The 25,128-nt window shown below is 52.5% G+C and overlaps 1 protein-coding gene across 1 annotated transcript in view; it reads right to left on the bottom strand.

The window, feature by feature from the left end:
• Positions 1-13,069, bottom strand: part of ROR2 (receptor tyrosine kinase like orphan receptor 2) — a gene marked incomplete at its 5' end in the record, with an annotated part of 38,949 nt that extends 25,880 nt beyond the window's left edge. Inside the window, one exon of the mRNA XM_039241476.1 lies at positions 12,970-13,069. Within this exon, the coding sequence (XP_039097407.1) occupies positions 12,970-13,069 (100 nt within the window). The remainder of the gene's footprint in view (positions 1-12,969) is intronic.
• Between the last annotated feature and the right edge of the window lie 12,059 nt (positions 13,070-25,128).

Below are 25,128 nucleotides of genomic sequence, written 5' to 3'. Positions count from 1 at the left end.
TTCCCTCACATAAATACAGCCCATTCCTGCCACTGGCAGTGATTACATTCTAGAATGTTCTGAGAGACACTGCATTAGTGAACACTGAATGGCCATTCCAGGGGAAATACGGCATTAGGTTCCTTGGGGCCTCTGGTCACAGTGTTTTCACCAATCGTGGTGTTAACCTCATTTCATGCGTCTTTCTGTTTAAAGACACCTTGTTAATACGTATTGTTGATTTGCTAACACTGACCCCAAGGCCAACACTGCTGTTACCTCATGCTTTAAAGAAGCTTATCTAATGCGCGGCTTCTCCATGAGGCACATCACAGCCTCCTGGTGCTTAGGAATGCTACACAGCCCTTCAGCACTGTCCCCGGGGGTCAGGGGGGTAAACTGTGAAACCACCAGGGCGCTGGGAGGCTCAGTCCATTGAGCATCCTATTTCGGCTCAGGTCATGATCTCTCAGTTCGTGGGTTCAAGCCCCATATCTGGCTCCGTGCTGACAGCTCAGAGCCTGGAGCCTGCTTTGAATTTTGTGTCTCTCTCTTCTCTGCTCATCCCCTGCTCACACTCTGTCTCTCTCTCTCTCTGAAAAAATGAATAAATATTGAACAAAAACCTAAACAGCAAAATTGCCAAAAAAAGCACAAAAATGAAAAAAAAAGAAAAAAAAGACTATAGAGATCAAGAAAAGGACACGTGTTTACCCCATGAGCTGCAACAATTAGACAGGTGTCACCCTGTTGGGCGTCAGCCAGGAACGTGTGCATCAGGCAACTCTCAATCTTCACCGCCCTGGGCATGCCTCAATACCCCCAGTGCACCAGCAGCACTGACTTTGGGGCTACACGTACACGTTAGGCAGGGGGTGAACTCGAAAATACAGAACCCGAAAATGAGAATCAGCTGTGGTTCTCTTTGCAATCCCTAGATTTAGTCTAACCTCAGCGACTCATGATGTGATTCACGGTCGGAAAGGCCACCCCTCTCCTGGCCACACTGCCTCAAAGCCTCGATGAGGAAAAACTCATCGTTTTTCCTGACACATCCTGAAAAATGAGCTAACCACTGGCCAGGATGGAACAAAGATGTCGCGGCTGAGTGCTGCTAAAGGCTCTGTCCCTCAGCGCCCGGGGCAGGAGCTGGGGACCCAGGCAGGGCCCCACACGGGAGCGACAGCAGGCCTGACAGTGCTGGGATACAGAGCGGGTGAGGCTGGAGAGTGGGGCTCGATCCCTCCTGGGGCGCAACTCTCAGCTGGTGAAGGAGAGGAAGTGAAACAGATGTGTGTGACTTAGTGCGATTATGTATGTATGTGGCGTGTGTGTGTGTGTGTGGTGTGTGGTATGTGGGTGTCATGTGGTGTTTGTATTTGTGGGTATGTGAGGAGTGTGTGTATGTGTTTGTGTGGTGTGTGTGGTATAGTGTGTGGTGTGTGGCATGTGGGTGTGATGCGGCATTTGTATTTGTGGTGTGGTCTGTGTGAAGAGTGTGTGTGTGTGTATGCGTCTACATGCCTGGTGTAGGGTCAGGAACATGGAGATTACTCAAGATAGACACGCTTCCTAAATTCCATTAACTAAGGCTAGACAGACAATCAGTCATGAGATGAACTCACTTCAGATGAAACTAATATAATTGAGCAATCTGAAAATGACCATAAAATATATACATGTTCTGAATCTTTTGGTTCCTACGCTTAAGTAAATGAACTTGAAAGACTGAAAGACGGCATATATCTGTTATCACTGCCTTAACTGGATGGAAAATTACAGGATTTCTAGTGGACCCTTGAGGAACGTTTCACAGGATGGACAATGGCCCCTAGATGTCATGTGGCAGGAGGCAGCAGGGGGTGGGGAGGCTGTGGATTTTAAGATGAAGGGATGGTTCGACTTCACAAGGGACAGTGGGTGCATCGCAGTCTGGAAAGGTGTCAGTAATTAGCATGAATCATCATTAGCTGCATGTCCACCTCCATTCTCTCCCAGCCAACCCTTTCCTCCGTGCACTAAATTAAGCTATAGAAGAGAGTTTTGATGGAGGATACAGAGCCGGGGTGTGAGGGAAACGTCGAACAACCCCCTGAAAAGATGGGCTGAACCAAGTAGGGTGACATTCTGGATGTACACTCATCATTAGCGCAACGGCACGGGCCAGACTAGGGGCGCCCTGGTCCCTGCAGCCCCCACCCTAGACCTTGAGTCTTTGAACACTAAATCCAATGTGGTTTGACAGTCTGAAGCAGTTACTCTGATACAATCTGGACCGCCCTGATTGTGAGAGACACCCCATTTCACGGGGTTCTAGCCAGAGCCCAACTTCATCAGAGGGTTTCACAGAAAGCACTTCCAAGTTGCTTAATATTCAAATGCCTCGCCTAAGTTTGCATGCCACGAATGCACCAGAAGGGCATATAAAATAGTCGAGACTGTACTGTAACACAGCACATGACACATTAAAATCACAGTGCTCTCTCCTGGGCAGGAGCTGAACAGTAATCCCCATCTCCACACTGATGACAGTTTCTCCAAAGCCCTGTGACAAACCATAGCCTCCCAGCAGATACGGGCAGCAGCTTCGTATACAGGTAGAACGGAGGGATCTGTGTTTCCGGGCTGACCAGCAAAACATCTACAAGGAGCAGGTGCGGGGGTCTGGGGGCTGGGACACCGTGGTCACTGCCGGCTCTCATCTCCTCCCTCTAGGGGACTGGCTTGCTCTAGTTCTGACACCCCCTCCCTCCACTTTTAGGACATCAATGTCCTAAAGCCAGCTGGGCTGCGTATCCTGAAAGATACAAAAGGATCTTCTTCAACATGGAAGTATTTATCTAGAAAGGGGGGGAAGCGGGGGAGATGTCAGAGAGGAAAGTTAAGGGGATCGTTTCTTCTGTACAACTGAGGAGACTTGAGGAGAAGCCAGCCAGTAGCTACTGCACAATTACCACGAACAGACCCAGGATCTGCTTCTCCAGAATATCTTTCTTCCATCGACTAGGTACGTGGAAATGGAAATGTGGAAGAAGTCTTCACCATGCCTGTCGACAGCTTCCCCTGCAGTGCTGACTGACAAACGGACAAGTGGCAGACTTAGTCCTTCAGAATTCCCAAATAAGGTTCCTTTCTGAGAAGCCAGGGAAGGGAACATGCACTCCTGCATTTTCTGCCCTGTGCACAGACGCGGAGAACTTGGTGTTACCCCACCCCAAGCAAGATGCTGTGAAACCATGAACTGGAGTGAGAACGAGTCTTTGTTCAGACAGTGCCAGTATTTCCTTGTTAGACGCTTTAGTGCTAATAGCTAACGTGGCCTGAAGAAATACGCGTGTGCTGGTATCAAGCACTTTATGCCATTGGCTTAATCATTCAAGCACTCTTGGCTCTATCTGTTTACGCGAAATGTCCAGATCAGGCAAACCTATAGAAACAGAAAGCAGACTAAGGGTCGCCAGAGGCTGGGGACAGAAATTGCAGAGTGACTCTTAATGGGCGTGGGGTCTCCCTTTGGAGCTAAACATGTTTGGGGCTGGAGCGTGCTGATGGTCGCACAGCATTACAAGTGTAGTCCTGGGTCAGCGAGTGCCCCTGAGGAGGGATGAGGAAGTGAGCCCACTGGACAAACCAGGTAAAAGTCGGGGGTGAGATGGAGCTGATGGAGGCCGCAGGTGCGGGGGAGGGGCCCCTCTGGGGGCGGCCTTCCCTGGGTGCTGGCGGCCACCTTCAGCTTTGTTCAGATCCTGGGGTCAGGCCACCACTGATTTCTTGAGCTTGAGATGCCCAGTTTTTCCAGATCCCCTTCACTCTCCACAGATGGACCCTCACCCCCGAGGCCACACCCTCCTCAGTTTGCAGAAAACAAAGGAGAGCCTGGTGCAGTGGTCTAGTCCACATGCGGAGCTCTTAACAAAGTCTTCCTGACCCTACACCGTCTAAACCAGGGGGAGCTCAGCTCGGTCTTCACGTTGCAGCCACCTGGGAGCTTATATAAAAGACTCACCTGGACCTGGGAGGGGTCTGGGCAGTGGCGTTTGTCAAAAGCTCTAAGTGTGCAGCGGGAAACACCTGCTTTACATTGCGGAGGACAAAGAAAAGCTACAGTTTCAGTGAACCAAGCCCATCCAAGAAGAAACTTAGAACAGACCTTCAGGGACTGTCAGGACTGGAAAGAATGTGCCTGTATGTCCAGCACCAACCCCAGGAGGTTCTAGAGAAAGCCTCCTCTCGCTGGGAATGGGCAGGGCAGCATCTCCACCGACGGCACCCGTGCCTTGACTTAGGTCTCATATCTGCATCTACCGGAAGCTCAGAGAGGCCAAAACCACGGGTAGGTATCACAGTAGCTTCATAAACTCAGGGTGCCCTCCCTAGGGGAGTGCTTAAAACTGAGCCTTTGAAAAGAAATTAAGACGTCATGGTGAACAGCTGATATCCATGGTATCAACGCTTCTGGCATGTTCTCTAACCTGCCCATACTCTTCCTCCACTGGAAGGGGGGGCGCCTTACTCTTTCAAAAACATGCCCGGATGGTCCCTCACCGTGCAGTCAACCAGAACACCCAGTCCTCAGATCTTTGCTGTTTCTCCAAGATCAAGTCTCCGCCAAAAGTTTATGTTCTCAGAGGGTGTTGCCCTAGGTGCCCCATCTAAAACAGCATCTATTCATTTCTAACCCTGCCCCTTGCACCACTGCTCTTGGGCTGTTGCCATAGCAGTTACATAATTGTTAAATTATGATAACTGAAATAAGTTGTAAGTTCTGACATCAAGAACAACAAATGTTACTTTTTGGGGCATGTTTCTCAGTTTCGTGGCTCCTTCTTGTCCAGATTCCATTTAGAATCCTCCTGAGGAGTTTGATTTGAAACCGGGAGTGTGGATGGAGAAAGCGCTGCATTTATAGATGATTTGTCTGAAACCATCCTGTAGAGAACAGGGAGGAAGCATGCTCTAGGCCTCCGTCTCAGACCTTCTTACTCATTTAGGAAATCTTTTTGTCATTTTCTTCACACAGACCTTCACTTGTATTTTTGGGTAGTTTTCTAGGTATCCTATAATTCTCATTACTAGAGTGTGAATTGTTTTTATTTCTATCTAAGCAGTTTAAGGAAAGGCTTAGTGGCTTAAGACGGCTTAGAGGACAGCTCTTAGATTTCTACATATGCACTCATTTCCTATCGGTGGTGTAACAAGTTAGCACAGACTTAGTGGTGTAAGCCAGCACAAATCTATTGCTTCACAGTTCTGGAGGTCACAAGTCCTAACATCAAGGTAGTGACAGGGCTTCGTTCCTTCTGGAGGCTCTGGGAGTCTCCGTTCTTGCTTTTGCAGCGTCTGGAGGCCACACATGCCCAGGCTGGTGGCACTTCCCTTGCATTTAGCCTCACCTCTGCCTCCATGGGCACATCTCCAACTAGGAACTCTGACCCGCCTGCCTCCCTGTAGAAGGACCTGTGTGAATGTAATCACATGGGTCACCCGGGATCATTTCCCATCTCAAAATCCTTAACTTAATCCCATCTGCAAAATCCCTGCACCGTGAAAGGTGACGGCAGGTCACAGGTCCAGGGACACCTTTATAGTCTGTCCACTATGTATATTTTGCTTTTATCTTGCCACTTTACTGAACTCTCTTCCTGGTTATAACAGTTTCTGAGTTGGCTGTCCTGGATTTTCTGTGCAGATATCTTCTTCTTCAAATACCAATAGCGTGGCCTTTTTGCTTTCAAAATTCTTACCACTCACATCTCCTTTTGCCTAATTGTTTTGCTCAATATTATTTTTTTAAATAATTTGTTAAAGTTTATCTCTTTTGAGAGAGAGGAAAAATGAAGGAGAGAGAGAGCATCTTCGAGGGAGAGGCAGAGAGAGAGGGAGAGAGAGAGAATCCCAAGCAGACTCCGTACTATTAGCACAGGGCTCAATCAGGGCTCGAACTTCGGAACCCATGAGGTCATGACCTGAGCCGAAACCAGGAGTCGAGTGCTTAACTGACTGATTCACCCAGGCACCCCCAATATTACTTCTTTTTAGGTTAACAATTTTAAATACTGAAATGGTACAAACATACAAAAATAAAAGTATTAATGTAATAGATACCTGTGTATACAACACCAACATTTTATGCTAACATTTTACCATATCTGATTTAGAACACTTTTTTTAAAAATTAAACATTCCAGAATGCATCTAAAATCCACACTTCCTTGTTTCTCCCTCCCTCTCCTCAAAACTGGTTATGTAGGGGCGCCTGGGTGGCTTAGTCGGTTAAGCGTCCGACTTTCGCTTAGGTCATGATCTCGCTGTAGTGGGTTCGAGCCCCGCGTCGGGCTCTGCGCTGACTGCCAGCTCAGAGCCTGGAGCCTATTTCGGAGCTGTGTCTCCCTCTCTCTCTGACCCTCCCTTCTTCACGCTGTCTCTCTCTCTCTCTTCTAGAAATAAATAAAAAAAACAAAAAACAAACAAAAAAAAAACTGGTTATGTACCATGCCAATGCACATTTCTACTGTTTTATATTTTTAGAAAATTTCCCTGAAAGATCACTTTGTTGGGATTTTTTCCCCCTGAAAGTCAGCTTGGGATTTATTTTTGTTGCTGCTCATTTATTTTAATGACTATGCAATATTTCACTGTACAAACTAACCGTGGTTTCTTTGTCTTTTTCCCAAACGAAGGGCAGGAAATTGTTCCCACATTTTTGCTAGGGTTTAATCACAGCCTGCACACACGTCTCATCCTGCACACATACAAGAATTCCTTGAAAGTGTCCATCTGGATGCAAAACTGATGCCATAGGGCCTTGAAATCTCTCATTTACGTAGGTCTGAAGAGAGCCTGAAACCAGGGTGGTCATCGTCAATGCCAATCAAATTGTTTCCCCTTCAACTATGTCAACCTTTGGTGTTTAGGGGCTTAAAAATGTTTGCCAACTTGATGAATGTGACACAGAGACGTTTCACTCTGCATCCTAAGACTGTGTCATGGGACAGGACGCCTGAGTGGCTCTTGGGTCATGATCTCACAGCTCAGGAGGTCAAGCCCTGGCTGGGCTCTCTTGTGGTCCGTGCCAAGTCTTCGTGTTAACTCTCGGGCCTGGGATTTCCCCCACAACATTCCCGGCACGTACACTGGGTTTCCTGGGGTGTGGGTCCAAGCCTCGTTTCTCATGGCAGCGCCTTCTGTGCCCACCCCCTCGGACCATAGCCCCTCGGACCATAGCCCCTAGGCCCCCTTACGCTTACCTACCACACTCGGCTCTCTGGACCCCCAGCTTCCTTCCTGGTTTGACGTTGAAACCCAAGGCCCCTGCCGCGGCTGATGATCGTTCAGAGGCCTCGCTTAGGGTACAAGAATACTCTTTCATGTTCCTGAAGCCAGATTTGATTTCTGTGTCAACCTCTTATTTTTCCCGATTGAAGGAAATGTAAAACCTCCAATTCCAAGTGACATCAGTAACGCTAAGGTGTTTATTCACGTAATCCCAATCGCCATTTTCCCCCTTCTGGGTATTCTCTCTCGTGTAGCATTTGTGTCTGGAGAGACTCCTCCAGCCTCAGTGCTCGGAGGATTCAACGCATCTGCAGAAGCCCTTCGCCCGTCCCCAGCTGTTGCCAAGGTGTGCACGCCTTACTAGTGTTACTCTGGGGCCCACGGAGGCAACCACAGCCACAGGGACACCATCTTTCACCACGGGGAGCCCGTGTCCTAAGTACATGACACCTGCAACACACTCTTTGGGGGCGCCACAACTGGGGGGCTCAGTTGGTTAAGCCCAGACTTCGGCTCAGGTCATGATCTCACGGTTCGTGGGTTCGAGCCCCGCGTCGGGCTCTGTGCTGACAGCTCGGAGCCTGGAGCTGCTTCAGATTCTGTGTCTCCCTCTCTCTCTGCCCCTCCCCTGCTCACACTGCCTGTCTTTCAGAAATAAATAAAACATTAAAAAAAAACCCACAACTCTTTGTTTCAGATAAACTAAACCATGGGGACATTCTCCAAGGCTGCAAACAGAGTAGGACCCACAAGTGGCTTGTGCCCTGGCCGCCCAGGGCCGTCACAGCCCTGCCTCCTCCCTATTCCTGGCTCCTGGCCATGTCTCCATCTCTCTCTGCAAGCTCATTTGATGACATCTTCTACTAACTTCTATTGCACACTTGCATGTAATTTAAGCAGGAGGGGGGCCAAGTTAGTTTGGTCCACCAATGTAACCATCATTAATTCTCTGAAGGCCAAAATGAAAGCCAGAAAGAAAGTTCTCTGAGGAGGCAGCGCAGTGTTGCGTTGGCCATTGGGGTTTATTCATGGCTCCCATTTAAACCCTTGGCTGCATTTCCCTTTTGCGCAAAATATGGGGTTTGTACTAACCTTTCCTAAACTCTCCCCTAGCTCACGAGGCTCCCCTTACGGTCACTCCAAACCCCTCCGGACATGACCGAGCAGGCCAGGAGGGGCCAGACCCGGGCGACTGAGAATCTGGCTGGCTTGGATCAGTCAGCACCCCACAGTGTTAGAGGTGGGACAGAGGTCCTCCCTTCTAATCATCCAAGAGGGTTTGTCCCTCTGCGCAGCGGGGGAATTTAACAACGATGCTAATGGATTCTGTGCCCCTGGTCCCCGGGGCTAGGTCTCTGCTCACCCCTCACTCTGGACACTGGAGCCGAGTCCAAGCACCAACAACCCGCCAAAGACAGAGGGAGCAGGAGAGCCCGTTACTATGGGGACGCCACTCCCGCTGCACACGGGTCGTCTCTTTCTCCCAACTGACCGCCCACATGTTCTCCAACTCGGTCAAATTACTTAGGTGTTTGAGAAGCGGCTTGTTTGCCGTCTGGGAAGGAGATAAGGGAAGCCTTATGCACCAGCGCTCCCAGGGTCACAGGGCTTTGACTGGTGGGAAATAAAACAGACAAGCTGCCTGGCCGGGCAGGTGAGGAGGGGACCCTGGGAAGCACACGGAGGACACAAAGCTGCTCTTCTGTCCGGGAAGTATTTACAGCTCAATAAATCAGCCGGAGGCAGGGGTGAGGGGTCACTTGGGCTCAGACGCTCCTGCTGGGCTGGCTGTGGTCTGTGCAGAGGCAGCTGCAGGGGGGTGGGGGGATGGGCTGGCTGAGCAGGGGAGCCACAGGGATGGGGGAGGAGGGTGTGAGGTTGGCAAAGATGGGGGCAGGGAACACGGGAAGCAGGAAGGGCCTAGAAATGCAGAGAAGCGTGTGGGTGTTTCGCACATCTGGAGGAAGGTCCTCCCCGTGGGGTGAACTCGGCCCCAGCCACGTGGGCTGGGATCTGTGAACGCGCCCTTATTTGGAAACAGGGTGATGCCCTCATGTCAAGATGAGGTCACATGGCTGGGCCCTAATTCAGTGGCTCCTGTCCTTATCAGGAGAGGGACACGTGGACACGGAAGACCAGAGAAGGCCTCGCCACAGCAGAGGCAGGCGCAGGAGCCGCGTGCCACGAGCCTAGGCCTCAGGCCGCCAGCGGCTGGGAGAGGGGCCGGCCACCTTCTTCCTCACAGATCCCGGGAAGCAGCCCCGCCCCCGACGCCCTGACTTGGGACATGTGACTCCAGGACTGCGTGACAGTGGGTGTCTGGTCTGCGGCACCAAGCCTGTGGTCCTTGGGGAGGACAGCCCCCCGAGGCTGCTGCGGAGGGACGGCGGGACTCAGGAAGGAAGGAGCTGGCCCCGCCAGCCTACACCCCCGCACCGGGCGACACCCCCAGACTCACAAAGGGTCAGGGGCGCGCACACGTGTACACACACACACACACGACAAGCATACACAAGCGGCCCACCGCAGTGTGGCAGTCAAAGCCGGTGAGCGGAGGAAGAACGACCTTCCTCGTCTCCTTCAGCAGGTGGCTGCCGGACACAGGGACCCCTTCCCGGCTGCAGGGCAGGCTGGCGGGGGCTCTGGGAAGAAGGGGAGGTTTAAAGGAAGGCGTGGGGACAGAAGCCAGCCTCGCCGCCCGCGGAGCTGCGTCCCAGCTGCGTGTTCAGCCCTGGACAGCACGGCGCATGCTCGAGATCTCTCCTCCGTGGGCTGGGGTTCCTCCCAACACCTCTCCGTCCGTCCCGGTCCTGGGCGGTCCCACGGGCGCTGCAAACTGGTGGCGGGGAGAGGGAGGGGGCAGGGGTGTTCCATCAAAGCCTCCCCCGCCAGCCCCCCCGGGGAGGAAGTACCCGGCTCAGAGCCCTTCACATCGCGTCTGCAATGGGGGTGAGGTTTCCAACTTCACCTTTCAGCCTTGGGGCCTGGACGCTTGCAGCAAACTCCAGGAAACAGTCGTGCACGCACGCACACACCACACACACACACACACACACACACACACACACACACCCTAGAAGTTCCAGAAACGTACAGAACGTGTACACTAATCAGTCCACGCGTCCTGTATGACTCGGGAGCCCAAGGCTCCGGGGACAGAGACAACGGAGCCCGAGTCCAGGCCACACTGCGATCTCCACTGATCTGTTTCCTCTGTCCAAGGAGACTGCAGGTCAGCCCTGCGTCCACAGCCGGCACATGGCGCGGGCAGCCCCGACCCCTGCCCTGTGATTTACACCGCCCTCCAGATCACCTACAACTGGAACGTATCCTCGAGTGGGGAGAGCTTGGAATTCCCCTCCTGGGCCCTCAGGAATGATCCACTTCCCACACACATTCCAAAGTACTGATTTTACAAAACCCCAGAGCGCTACATCTGCACTTCAAACACAGCCCTGGAGCACAAGAGCAAATGGGTTCTAGAGGAACGTATGCTTTTGTAAATGTCACGACAGTAACGGTGACAATGACAAAAATATCAGTGACCTCACCGGTAATAAGTAGTGTGTGGCAAGATGTTGCACATCCTGGTGTGGACCTGCTCCGGGTTATTCCCAGGCCGGCTTCAGTCCGAACCCCGACGCCGTTTGGCATATGGGAATTTCAGGCAAACTTTCCAGCTCCTGTGTTCACCTTCTCTCCTACGTAGGCTTGTGGCTGCGCGGGTGTCCTCGGTCAATACCAACCCCCAACTATGTATCCGTGAGGTGCTCCCAGCTGGCAGACGGCGGAGTACATCTGAACCAAAATGCTGTCCACACCTGTGCCCAGTGCCCAGCGCCCGGTGTGCTCGGAAGAGACAAAGCGCTCCTCTCACCCACGGCCCGGCCTGCTGCCCATCTCATCCTGCGCCTAAACGTCACTGGACTGAAGAAATAGCTCCTACGGTCCGTTCAGCTATTAGTACTTTTCTCGTATGATTTAAGCCAAACGTGGCCTAATGGTGTCACTCCCTGGAGTTCAGCAAAAAAGCACACGGAATAACACGTGCGGCACGGCCAGGCCAAGTCCTTCTGTCACCAGAGCAAGAGGAGAAGGCCGTGGGGGCAGAACGAAAGGGCAGAGCGCGTCCCCTTTTGTGCAAGAGCCGCAAGAAAGAAGGAAGGCCGCACTACAGAAGCAGAGCACCGGGCCGCGGTGAACGCGGGGCGATGGCGAGCATCCTGCCCCCGAAGGGCTGCTGAGGTGCGGGCGCCCGGAACGGGGCACAGGCGGACGGCCACACCCACGCCCGGGGGAAGAGCACACGGTACTGCCGGCCACTGTCCCCGCGAGGGCGGCCCGCTGCCGCAGGCCTCAGCACGCGGACAGGAGTGCGCACCGTTTCCTCACCGACACGCAGTTAGCAAACAGCTGGAGGCCATGAACCCCACTAAGCAGGGGGTGCCTACGAGGCGTGGCGCTGTGGGCTTGGGAAACCGCGCTAACACCAAGGAGGGGCCGGGGTCCCACCCAAAGCACAGGGTGGGACGTATCCATGTTTGGAGCTTGTGGCTGGAAGGAAAGAAACATTTCCGTGAACGTTCGGCCTCCGGTCCCTTCCGAGCCTCGGTCAGCAGGTCCTGCGTCCAGGCGGGCCCAAGGGCCTCCCATCTCTCAGCTGTTTGCGGCTCGGCTGTGACAGGCCCTCCGGCCCTGGAGACCCAGCCAGGCGCCCTGGGGTCCTGCACCCGCACCTGGGGGGACGGGCGCTGCAGACACATTCCCCTGGGGGGGCGGGGCTGGGCCTGCTGCAGACACATTTCCCTTGGGGGGGGTGGACCACTGCAGACACATTTCCCCTGGGGGGGGCTGGGCCCGCTGCAGACACATTTCCCTTGGGGGGGGTGGACCACTGCAGACACATTTCCCCTGGCGGGGGGCTGGGCCCGCTGCAGACACATTTCCCTTGGGGGGGGTGGACCACTGCAGACACATTTCCCCTGGTGGGGGGCTGGAGTCTACAGGGGAGCTCATTTTGTCTACTCCTGGGCCAGCCCACCTCTCACCCAACCCCCTCACCTCCCTCCCACCGCCCCTCCCATGTCCCCTCCATCACCCTCCGGCCACCAGAGCAATCTCTGCAGTGGTCAGGCCACACCGGGTCCCAGGCCAGAAACTTGTGCAGTGGAGGACGGCACTCAGAATAAAACAGAACATTCTTCTGCCACCTAAAGAGCTGTGTACGTTCTATGCAGGGCTTCCTGACAGAACTTTTCGTGGTGATGGAATGTTCTAGGTCTGTGCTGTCCATCATGATAGCCACACATGACCACTGAACACTTCACATGTAGCTCAGAGGACTAAGGAACTGGATTCTTAATTTTATTTAATTTTAATTGATTTAAATTTGAAGACCCACACATGGTGGTGGCCTTGATATTGGGCCATGCTGATCTAGTCCCCTGACCCTTCCGACCTCAGCTGCCCGAGCCCTTCTCTCAGCTGCCTCAGGGCCTTTGCACGGGCACTGCCACATCCCAGGACAGCCCCTTCTCTGACTGTCAGCTCTTCAGATCTCAGTGTGACATCCCGTCCTATGCCGAGACGCCCTTCCCTTCCTTTCAGCTGAGCACAGCCCTGGTCTTCCTTTACGCCACTCTGTCGAGGATTCAGGATTCTGACCCCCCAGCAACACTTTAGATCGCCTGCTTCCAAGAGCTCCTCACGCCTTACCTTTCAGAGTCGGAATAGGGCCGTCCTGTCCATCCAGCTCTCCCAGAGGGTCATTCGGGTCGGCGGCCTCCACTTCCCCTGGATGAAAGAGCACAGCACACACATTCGTTAGATTTTACTGCAAGCCCTCTACTTTGCTTCTCGTGCGAAAACAATAGTATTCTAGCAAAATGGATAGAGAACCTAGGCTGACAAGGCATGGGGTAGCTTCCGGAGCGCTCCGATTTGGTGCCGCAGCAAAAGTGATTTTTCACATTGATCCCCAGCGAGGCAGAGCGCATGGATGAAGCAAACGTGGGGCTGAAGCACCGAGCGCTGTTCAGGGAGGGACAGAGATTGAAACGCCGGTGGCAGAAGAAAACACCTGTGTCTCCAGGGTCTGCAGGTCACCCGCCTCTGCGATTCTGAGTGTTTTCGGCAGCGCGTTCCCCTCCCAGTCCCCCCGGGTGTCCTGGTGGCCAGCAGCCAAGGGCAGATCCACCCACAGCCGTGAGGACAGTGGTGTCTTCTCCTGCAGCACGAGCAGCCCGCCCTTTAGGGATGAGGTCACAGCAGGTGCAGCCTCCCCCAAACTCACCCCCACCCAGCGCGAGAGCAGATCTGGTCCGCTTAACCAGGAATGCCACCCAGAGCCATGGGCCCACCAGTCAGGGGTGGGAGAGGGGCGGGTAGAATTGGCCCTGAGAACACATCTGGATGGGTGCGGGTTTGTGACATCAAAGCCCCTACCACGGAGTGCAATACACATGCCGACGCCACTCGCCTTGGAAGGAAATGCTGCCCTACTACACAGGGGCGGACCTGGGGGACATTACGCTGTCCCTCTGCTGAGGGAAAGAGCCCGGCACAGAAAGACAAATAGCATATGGCCGATGAGGTCCCGACTCCTCTAATTTATGAGCAGAAAGCAGACGGTGGGCCCCAGGGCTGGGGGAGGGGGGCCCAGGACTTAGCGGTTAATGGGGACAGTTTCATCTGGGGAAGATGAAAAGTGCATAGTGACGGCAGGTGTACACTGAACCTGCCTCTGAACCCCACACTTAAAAATGGCTAAGACGGCAAACGTTTAGGTTATGTGCATTTACTGCATTTTTGTAAGTCCACAGAAGACAGTTTATAACTCAGTTATAACTCGGTTATAAACCGGGTCACCCCACGTGTCTCTCTTACACAGGAAACAGGAACCAGCAAAGCATCCAGACACCAGAGGCCGCTCTCACGGTGGGAAGCCTTGCTGAGGAAGCTGAAAGTACGGTACAAGCGGGTTTCACACAGAGCCAGGCGCACAGGAGTCTTCAAATTGTTTCGCTAAATAAACACTGGCCAGTTGATCCTTAAGGGCAGCAGTGTCTCTGAGCCAAATCTGTCCACACTGCCAGGTCCTAAGTCACCGGACGCGCCAGGTAACACATGAGCCTTGGGTGCCCTTGGAATCCAGCCTTAGCTCCCAGACGGCCCGCAGGAGGATGTTTCTGCCTGGACGCGGCTTCTCACACCCAGTAAAGGAAGGTCCCCTCTTTCTGTCACTTCTAGTCCAAACTCAACCACACAACAGAAGCCACACTCCATGTCAGTTTCGTAAAGTGTCCCCGATGGATCACACATCCTTATTCTCCGATCACGCATCCTTATTCTCCAAGACGACGCCCCGCACCGTATGTCTCTCCTGCAGCCAGCACATCGTCCCCTCAGCTATTAGCTGCATATTGTCCAATGATCCCCAGGGGACTGGAAACAGCTGTAGGCCATCCGAGCATTAAGCCCTAGATAGAATCCGGGGCTACCACAGCCAGAGACAGGCAGAAACCACGCAAGGCGGGCCACGGCTTTGCTCAAGAATTAAACTTGAGTTGGCCTTGAAATTTTGAATTGGCATGTTACACATGCCATCACTCAGCACTGTGTAAATGCAGAGAGACCACAGGAAATCAAACACACTCGTACTGTATACACACATCTGAAAGAGGCATAAAAATTATTAACTGCTCAGAAATTGACAAATGGTGTGAAACAGTCAAATAAATATACACCCTGAAGAAAAATAAGCACTGTTCGCCCACCTCCACCGTGGGACAGATTTCCACTCTTGCAAGACAGGTCTCTGCTCTGAAGTGCCAGGTTTCCCTGAGCATCGGAGTCACGGGGGCCCCCGCGCAAGGGAGCGGGGGGCCACCTGATGCTTCTGCTCACTCGCGGGCAGACCTCACCCACCACCCACCCACCCAGACCCACCAAGTCGCTGTTCACCTTCGGAATGCTAAGATTCTCTTTGAATAGGTGGTGCTGCTCAGCACGTAGGCTGGGATTTAATTTTTCGTTTCTTTCAGCCCCAGCTTTGCCTTAAAAAATAATGTAGTAAAATTGAGTTTGGGCACTTGCGCACAAGAGTGTCATCCACGTGTTTGGAAACATGGGTCAAATTTCAAGTAGCCCCCAGGCTGATAGCAAGAGTCACATATGTGAATAAACGCAGAATGGCCCACTGCCATGGTCCTTAGAGCGGACACCCTAAGTTTCCATATAACGGGACCCCACTGTTGCTTCCTGAGACAGGAGGACCCCACCGACAGCCTGATATTAGGAAGTATCATTTCCTACATGAAGTCAGACACAGAATAGCTGTCCTTACTCAAGATTCTGGACCCCCTAAAATTGAAAAGCCAAAGGTAACAGGTGCAAATATGAACTTGGGGATGGAAACAAGTAGGTCCAACGTTTCAGCAGATGCCAACAGAGTCTCTCCTGGCCCCCCAAAAGGGCTGGAAACACCCCAAAGAAAAAACATAAAACACAAGCCCAAACCAACAAAACAACCACAAAAACTATCACACACACACACACATATCAACATGTGTTCACATCCATAATTATGAAGATAATTTAAAATTTCTTCTTTTATTTTTAAACACCTCTACAATGAAAATAGCATTGAATTATTAATCGATGTAATTCACATACCACAGAATTTGCCATTTTAAAGTCTACAGTCCGGGGCGCCCGGGTGGCCCAGTTGGTTAAGTGTCAGGCTCTTGATTTCTGCTCGGGTCATGATCTCACGCTTTGGGAGTTCCATCCCCACATTGGGCTCTGCGCTGTCAGCACCAAGATTTTGTCTCCCTCCCTCTCTGCCCCTCCCCTGCGCATGCTCGCTCTCTCTCAAAAATAAACTTTTTAAAAAAAAATCTAAAAAGTAAATAAAAAATAAAGTCTACAGCCTAGCAGGTCTGGAGTTATGCACAAGGTTGTGCAACTGTCTCCATTATGTACTTCCAGAATATTCTATCACACCCAAAAGAAATCTTGTTCCCATTGGCGGCCCTCCCCTTTCCCACCTCCCCCAGTCCCTGCGACCACCAGTCTGGCTCTAGGGATTTATGTTTTGGACACGTTATTGAAATGAAATCATACAGTATGTGGCCTTTTGAACAAACACCAGTTGTAAGATTCATTTTGTTTTAATTTTATGGGCAGTAGTAACAAGAAAAAAAAAAATAAGGAGGAAGAGGCTGGATGAAGCCGGAGCAAGTGATCAGCAGAGGAGACCGTTAACTCCTCCCTTCCTGCAGCCTGAGCCCGGGGCCCCCTGAGCAGACCCGGACGTGGGTGTGCAGGCAAGGCCCGCGGTGAGGACGGGACGGGAGGCCGGAGCCACGGGGATTACTGATGCCAACATGGGTCTGAAAGGCACTCGCCAGGAGCCCCCGCACGTCCACACGCTGCCGCGGGAAAGGGGGGCTCTCGGAGCCAGGACACGGTGGCCAGGTGGGGTTCAGCACCGGCAGCACTGGAGCTGGCGTCACCTGCTTGCGCCCCGACGAGGGTGTTCTCCTGCAGGTCACTGCTGCTGCAGACCGACCTCCACCCACCCTCCCAGCCCTGCTGGCCGGCGCAGTCCCCGGCGGTGTGAGCCCCGGGACATGTCCCTGATGGCCTGCCCGATGCCTCCGCTGGCCCAGCGACCGACAGACAGGGGACCTGAGCAGGGGACAGCCTTGGGGAGGAACCCCGATGCCTTGGAACTTAATCCTCTTCTTCTGAGATGGAGGAAATGACGTGTCTTTCATTTTGGTAGGAGAGTAGGAGGCATGTGTCCACATGTGTCCATTAGGGGCGTGGAATTTCTGATGCTCTAACTCACCTGCACCACACCTGGGGGCTTTTCACTGTGAAAACCCACAGGGGGAGATGACGTAAGGTCACCAAACACTCAAACCATTGGTGGCATCCATCAAGCAGTTGGGATTTATTAGTTCCTTAATTGTTTGTTTGATGTTTAAGGAAAAGAAAACATTTAATTTGAAAACAGTTTAAATGTGGCTGCTTTAGTGCAAGGACACATTAAAGGTATAAATTTGATCCACATCAAAATCACACTTCAATGCCTAGAAGCAAAGACTGAATACAACGTGCTAACCCACGTGAGGTTCTGGAAAAGAAAAAGTACATCAGGTCAAGTCTAAGGAAATAGGGAACAGTATGGATGCTGATTAAGAATAACGAGTCGCTGGGGCACCTGGGTGGCTCAGTCGGTTGAGTGTCTGACTTTCGATTTAAGCTTAGGTCGTGATCTCGAGCCTCATGTAGGGCTCTGTGCTGACAGCGTGCAGCCTGCTTAGGATTCTTTCCCTCTCTCTTTCCCTCCCCCCACCGCACACCCTCTCTTTTAAAATAAATAAGTTAACATTTTTAAAAATATTTTTATTTATTTCTAGGAGAGAGAGAGTGAGACAGCGTGAGCAGGAGAGGGTCAGAGAGAGAAGGGGTCACAGACTCTGCAACAGGCTCCAGGCTCTGAGCTGGCAGTCAGCACAGAGCCCGACGCTGGGCTCGAACCCACGAACTGCGAGATCATGACCTAAGCAAAAGTCGGACGCTTAACCGACTAAGCCACCCAGGCGCCCCAGTAAACATTTTTTTAAAAGAATAATTCAATCGAGGCACATTTGCTGTGACAAATGTACCACAGTGATGTAAGATTTAACATTAGGGGAAACAACGGGCGCCTGGGTGGCTCAGTCGGTTAAGCACCCGACTTCGGCTCAGGTCACGATCTCGTGGTTCTCAGGTTTGAGCTCTGTGTCCGGCTCTGTGCTGACAGCTCAGAGCCTGGAGCCTGCTTCCTGGATCCTGTCTCCCTCTCTCTCTTCCCCTCCCCTGATTGTGCTCTGTCTCTCTCAAAACTAAGTAAAGCATTAAAAAAATTTTTTTAAAGAAAACATTAGGGGAAACAGGTGTGCAGCACAAAGGAACTTGATAGGACCTTCCGATGTTTCTACGGATCTAAGACTATCCTAAGTAAACAGCTTACTGAAAAGTGATTACACATTCTGTCACATGGCTGAAGCCCGTAACCAAGGCTCACAGGTAAAGAAGGGCTGTAGGAAAGAACTTATCTCCAAACACCTCACATTCCTGATCCCTGGATACAGCCCCAAAGCCAGGCATGAACGGCAGATTCAGTATCAGGTGGTTAAACACTCAACAGCAGGCCAGTGACTTCTCAGAAGTGAAGTGTGCTTGGAGGATGTTGGGTTTGGACCTGAATCTTACGTTACTTGTCAGGCGGGGTGATACCAGCTCTTAATCAGGAACTCAGGGCATATTCTTGGCAGCATTTGTCAATGTCCTTCACGTTCAGGGCTGAACTAACTGGCGTCGGCAGAGAGGCCTGATGAAAAGAGTTGCTGATGCTGTTTGAGGGTGCACACCCTGCCCGAATGTGGAGAAAGGCGGACTGATTAGACACCAGACACACACACAAAATCTTCTGTAGACCTTCTCTCAACATGAGCCCCCAACGCGATGTCTGGATTTATGGTGTCGGTAAGAGAAATTTACATCTGCAAAGCAGCAAATGGGTCTGTTCTGATTTCCAAGCTCTTTCTGTCCTATTAAAATCCTAGCTCTCATTAACAGCGGAGACACTATTAAGCAAGAATTTTCTAATGAAGTTCAACCCACGTCCTTGGATTTGGGTTCATGGTGCTATTTTGTTTTTGATTTGCGTCTCTTAAAACATTTTGTTATTCATACTTTTTCATCCGTTAATCTCTACCTGTTGATCTGATTTAATTAGAGGTAGTCTCTGGTATATCTGGACAACTTCAAAGCGGGCTCCTTTTAATTAGTGAGGCTCCTGATCCATCACAGCTCGCCATTCTTGGATCTGGCCGTCCTTGTGAAAGGGTAAAATTTCCAGGGTATGAGAAAGAACAGCAGTGAGGGAGGGCCCAGAGAAAGCACACAGCCTGGAGGGTGATTGTGTAGCAGGCCTGGAGCCTCTAGAAGGGCAGGCACGGATTTTACAATGAAAACTCGGACAGCACATCCGCTCGACATGGGAAATGGTGGCCATGTCCCCAGAGCAATCGCTCAGCTCAGCAACACGTGCAACCAAAATCACCCATGATGCTGGAAATGTAAGAAAGAGGAAAAGAAATTAACTGAGACAGGGGCGCCTGGGTGGCTTAGTCGGTTAAGCGTCCGACTTTCACTTAGGTCATGATCTCGCAGTTCGTAGGTTTGAGCCCCACATCAGGCTCTGTGCTGACTGCCAGCTCGGAGCCTGGAGCCTATTTCAGAGTCTGTGTCTCCCTCTCTCTTTGACCCTCCCCTGCTCACGCTGTCTCCCTCTCTCTCTCCTAGAAATAAATAAAAATATTTTAAAAATATATTAAAAAAAAAAAAAAGAACTGAGACAGAGCATGGCATAAGTCCTAAAAGGTGCATCCACTAGTCTGGGCGTTAGGCCAGAGGAGGTACAGCAATAGTCAAGAGGCTCCGTAACGTCCCTGGGAACACACTGGTTAAAACGTTGCATGGTGCATGCCAGCCAGAAGACCCCATGGCAGTCAGGGCGAGTGGCCTGTGCCTCATCGCCGCCATCTTCACAGTCTGTAAGTTTTCATTTTGACTATTGCTAAGTCTGGGTTGAGTCGATATTGGTGCTGTTCTCCTTCAAAGGCTGGCTTAAGACTACTTTGCAAACGCCAAGTAAAACCCAACAACCTGAAACAGAGTCCCCAGGGCCCCTCACCAATTTAAACTCCGCTTTGATTCCACTTCTGCAGCTAAGAAAAAGCCCATCAAAGCCCAGGTGAGTCCCAGCGCGGGCCCAGCTCCTCCCCGGCAACCCCCGAAGTGAAGGCTTTTTCCACCCTGTGTCCCTGATGGGTCCCCCGAGCCCCCCGCAGAGGCCCCACTGAGGATCAGGCTGACGATGGGGGAGGCTGCTTGGGAGGCTGAACTGAGGTCTTTCATGGACCTTCTGTCTTTCCCAACAGCTAGAGCCCCGGCAGAAAAGGAGCAAACAGAACTGCCGGGTATGTGCCGTTTCCACTCGGTTTCGTGGAAGAGCCTTGAATCTTGGTTGTTCCCCTTGGACATAAGGAGTCACTTTTTGCCTGAATCCCTAGATTTCATTAAAGGTAAAAGAGGAAAAGATATCTTAAAAACAACCCTTACTGGGAAAAGAATGCAGGTGTGTACTAGCAACAGTGGAAGTGACCTTCTAATTGTTTAAAGGAGGGGTTTAAATTGTTTTTAATGTTTTTTATTTATTTCTGACAGAGAGAGAGAGAGACAGCATGAGCAGGGGAGGGTCAGAGAGAGAGGGAGTCACAGACTGAAACAGGCTCCAGGCTCTGAGCTGGCAGTCAGCACAGAGCCCGATGCGGGGCTCTAACCCATGAACCGTGAGGTCATGACCTGAGCTGACGCTGGATGCTTAACCGACTGAGCCCCCCAGGCGCCCCTAAAGGAGGGACTTAAAGGCCTCGGCCACACGCACCCCAGCCTTAGGACCCAGGCCTGCAGGACCACAGGCTGGTGTGAACGGGATCGGAGAGGATGGGTTCTGAGCATCCGGAGAGGCTGCGTCAACCAGGAATCTTCGTCTGGTCTATGTGGCCAGATGTGCTCTCGTCCCCAGAGATGTCGTCCAATTGCTCTTTGGAAAGCAGGACATTCGTCAGCAGCGACTGCCTCAAGTTCATGGAAATAAGCAACCAAACGGGATAAACGTCTGCTATAATCAAGGTGGCGACAGTCATTTTTTTTTCTTTTAAGGTGCCTCCTGTGTGAGTTTGCTGGCAACAGCGTGCCCCAGCCTGGATGGCTGAATTTTGGAGGCGGAGTTTGGAGACCTGGATGTGGGCAGGGCTGGTTTCTCCCTGCCCCTCTCCCACGCGTGCAGGTGGCTGTCCCCTCTGCGGGTCTGTGTCCTAATCTCGCCTCATAAGGACGTGAGTTGCGTTGGATAGGAGCCCACCCTAGTGACCGCATTGAAATTTAATTCCTTCTGTAAATTACGCTACGTCCAGACAAGGTCCCACTCGGAGATCCTGGGGAGCTAGGACAGCAACACATCTACTTTGGGGAGCACGATTCAACCCGTAACAGGTCGTGTTCGTTTGCCTTCACTGCCTCTTTAGAATGAATGCTGACGTGAAAGCGGCTTTTGCAAGATGGACAGACAGAGAGACCTCAACGAGACAGGAGGCAGGGGTTTGGACCGGGCACAGAGGTGCGTCTGGGTGAACCGCCCACAGCTGCTAACGACTCTAGTGCCCTGGCTGCTGCCTTCACACAACGCCTTTCTTGTACGAAACACACCCCGAGGCTGCGCCCCCACAGATGAGTCGGGACCGCTGTCCTCCGGGCTCCGCGTGCCCGAGGGTTCCAGAAGCAGCTGTGACACCTTCCCAGCCTGCGCCTGCCAGGTCACTCTGCTCATGACACTCACTTACATCAGCGCCACTGTCCCGGGGAAGGACCCGCAGGGAGGGGCGCCGGTCAACGGTTACATGGTGCCTCAGTTTTCCCACGTCGTCCTCACAGCCCCTTCCGGTGACTGCGTCTGGATCTTCTCCTGCATCTTCCGTGCATGTCCCCCCCTCCTCTGAAGGCTGTATCTGCACAGCTCCTCCCTCTGTCCACCCTCGAGGGAAGAGAGGGCCTGGCTTTAAAAGAGTGAACTAGGGGCGCCTGGGCGGCTCAGTTGGTTAAGCGTCTGACCTCAGCTCAGGTCATGATCACACAATTCCTAAGTTCGAGCCCCACGTCAGGCTCCATGCTGGCGGTTCGGAGCCTGGAGCCTGCGTCGACACTAGGTCTCTCTCTATGTCTGTCTGTCTGTCTCTCTCTCTCTCAAAAATAAATGTTAAAAAAAAATGCACAGAGCCCCCACAAGTACCTTTTCTGGTCAGGCTCCTCCCCGGGAAGCCATTGTCAGAGACCGAGGCCCTGTCACATCCGATAGGCACATCACACTCGACGTGTCCGAGAGGGAGCCCCGCTTCCTCCACAGACCGCTGCCCTGCAGCCGCCCCCACCTCCTGAATTCTGACCCCGTGGATCCACAGGCCAAGGCCCCAGGCCCGGTTGTGTCTGACCCCCCTTGCAGCCACATTCTGCGTCCCTGCATCCAACCCGTCATGAAATGTCACTCACTCTGTCTTCAAGATGCATCAGAATCCGATGCCGCCAGCCACCCGCCCGCCCCCCCAAGCTGCTCACGCCCCGGGCTTGCCCCTCCGGGCTCTGCTGGGTCACATGACAGTCCCAGTGCACTCCTCCGAGGGCCCACCTCCCCGTGGCAACAAGTCCGGCCCCTTCTCCCTCTAGAGTTTACGCCTGCTCCCCCCTCACCTGGAAAAGGCCGCCTGAGACCTCTCCGCTCCGTTGTTAGCTTGTAAGGGCGGCCTCTCCTGACACCTTGGCTGAGGCCGCCCTCCCTGTCCCTAGCTGCAGCTCTCTCTAGAGCGACGTATCCGTCCCATGTCAGCAGAGGGTGGTCCATGGAGGCAAGGCAACGGGGGACGGTAACAGGCGTTACCTCGAACCCCGGCATGTGGGAAGCACCCACGACTGTGTGAGGAGAAAACAAATGCTGGCGGTGTCGTGGGGCCATCGCGCTTGTGCTTTGGACACCCCGAACCCCGAGGTCCAGCTCCCAGTGTGAAGGGTGGGGCTCGTACCTGCCCACAGGTAAGGTAAGTGGGCCTCGGGGCCCACTGCGCCCGTGCCCCTTTGCTGCACCCCTCTTCTCAGGGCAGATCAGGGCACCTCCCTGCCCCCCTGCCCTCAGACCTGACCTTCCTCCCAGAGCCCCGGGGACCCGCCGGGCCCGAGATCACCTGCTCTCCCACAGCAGCCCCTCTAGACGCGTGTGTGCATCTTCACCACCTCAAACGGCCAGGAGGAATGGTCACAACAGTAAAGCCACACCCCTGCAGCCCGCCGCCAACACCCCCCGGGCAGGTGCCCCTGAGGTGCGTTCTGCAGAGCCACAGACGCCAGGTGACGGACCCCACGGTGCAGAACGGGCTCGCAGAAGGGTGGCCCAAGGATCCTGACGAGCTCACTCTGCCTCCCAAAACAACAGAATTCTGGGCAACGCAATGAAAATGAAGCACGTCGGAACTCCCAGAATTCACCAGGGCCACAGAACGAACTGGAAACAAATCACCTGTGTGAAAGGAAGGACGGGGACTGGGTCTCGGAGGGATGGGGGGCTGTGCCGGTCGGGAGAGCTGGCGCCCTGAGGCGCTGTTGACAGCGCTGGGACACAGACTTGCAGCACGGGGGGGGGGGGAGCTGGGGGTCACCCCTGGGGCGTTGTCAAACTGCCAGCAACACCTCAGGTGCCTCATGCCGACCCCACTGCAGTAAACACGAGGCGGCCCAGAATTTAAAAGCGAGTTCAGACCCAGTGGACCACAGGAAACTTGCGGAAGGCCGTGCACATGCCGGGGGAAGGCCTGGAAGACGACACCGGCCCCTCGTCTCGGGCACCGTCAGGAAGAGGCAGCCAAGGCTGAAGTTTGCTGGATGCCCACTCACAAGATCCCCCCGGCAAAAGGTTCAAGACATGCAGCGAGGTGCGTACGTCTCCTGACTGGGTGACCACACAACAGTACTGACTGAGACATGACCCTTAGGAATCCAAACCTGAAAACATAGAGGACCTTGCGGTGTCTTCGTGGCTCAGTCGGATGGGCGTCTGACTTCGGTTCAGGTCACGAGCTCATAGCCCATGGGTTTGAGCCCCTCGTCGGGCTCTGTGTTGACAGCTCAGAGCCTGGAGGCTGCTTTGGACTCTGTGTCTCCCTCTCTCTACCCCTCCCCTGCTCACACTCTGTGTGTGTGTGTGTGTGTGTGTGTGTTTCTCCCTCTCAAAAAATAAACATTTAAAAAAATTTTAAAAAAAGAAAGTGTAGAGGACTTCATGTTAAGTGTTCTTATCACACAGAAAATAAAAACAATAAAAACAACAGTAATGAAGAGGGGAGGAGGGGACTTTTGGAGGCCAAGGGTATGTTTATAGCACGGACTGTGGTGATGGTTTCATGAGCATATACTTATCTCCAAACCTACCAAGTTGTGTACATGAAATCTGTGATGCTTTCTGAATGCCAATCATACCTCAATAGAGTGCTTTAAAAATAAAACAAAGAGAACTTAAGAATAGCCAACAACTCAGCGGTCACACATCACAGGAAACAGAGAACCCGCAGAATTAGTAAAGGAAAGCCACTAAACAAACAAGCAGTAACGAGAAAAACACCCCCCAAAACCAAAATGAAAAACAAAAACAAAACCACAGCAGCAAAAACAAACCTTGATGGGTAGAGGGGTTTGCTACTAGAGTTGCTAAAATACTATTTAAAAGGTCCAATTTTGGGGGCGCTTGGGTGGCTCAGTCAGTAAGCATCTGACTCCTGATCTCAGCTCAGGTCATGATCTCAAGATGTGTGAGTTTGAGCCCCACATCGGGCTCTGGGCTGATGGCACAGACCTTGCTGGGGATTCTGTCTCTCCTTCTGTCTGCCCCTTCTCAGCTTGTGTGCGCACTCTCTCTCTCTCAAAATAAATAAATAAACTTAAAAAGCTTTTTTTAATAAAAAAAAATAAAATGTCCACTTTGTAACAAAGAATACAAAGACATGCAAAAAAAAAAAAAATCAGTATGCCACATGCACAGGAAGGAAAAAAAACACCCAACAGAAAATGTCCGAGGAGACTGAGGCTATTATAAATATGCTTAAAAAAGGAAAGGAAACCACATCTAAAGAATCAGAGGGGCTTCTGGGTGGCTCAGTTGGTTAAGCCCCTGACTTCGACTCAGGTCATGATCTCACGGTTTGTGGGTTCAAGCCC

The sequence above is a fragment of the Hyaena hyaena genome, unplaced genomic scaffold, assembly GCF_003009895.1.
Source record: "Hyaena hyaena isolate Hyena2069 unplaced genomic scaffold, ASM300989v1 scaffold_194, whole genome shotgun sequence".
NCBI classification, from domain to species: Eukaryota; Metazoa; Chordata; class Mammalia; order Carnivora; family Hyaenidae; genus Hyaena; species Hyaena hyaena.
Note: the sequence above shows the minus strand (reverse complement) of the source record. Positions and strands in the feature narration are given on the sequence as shown.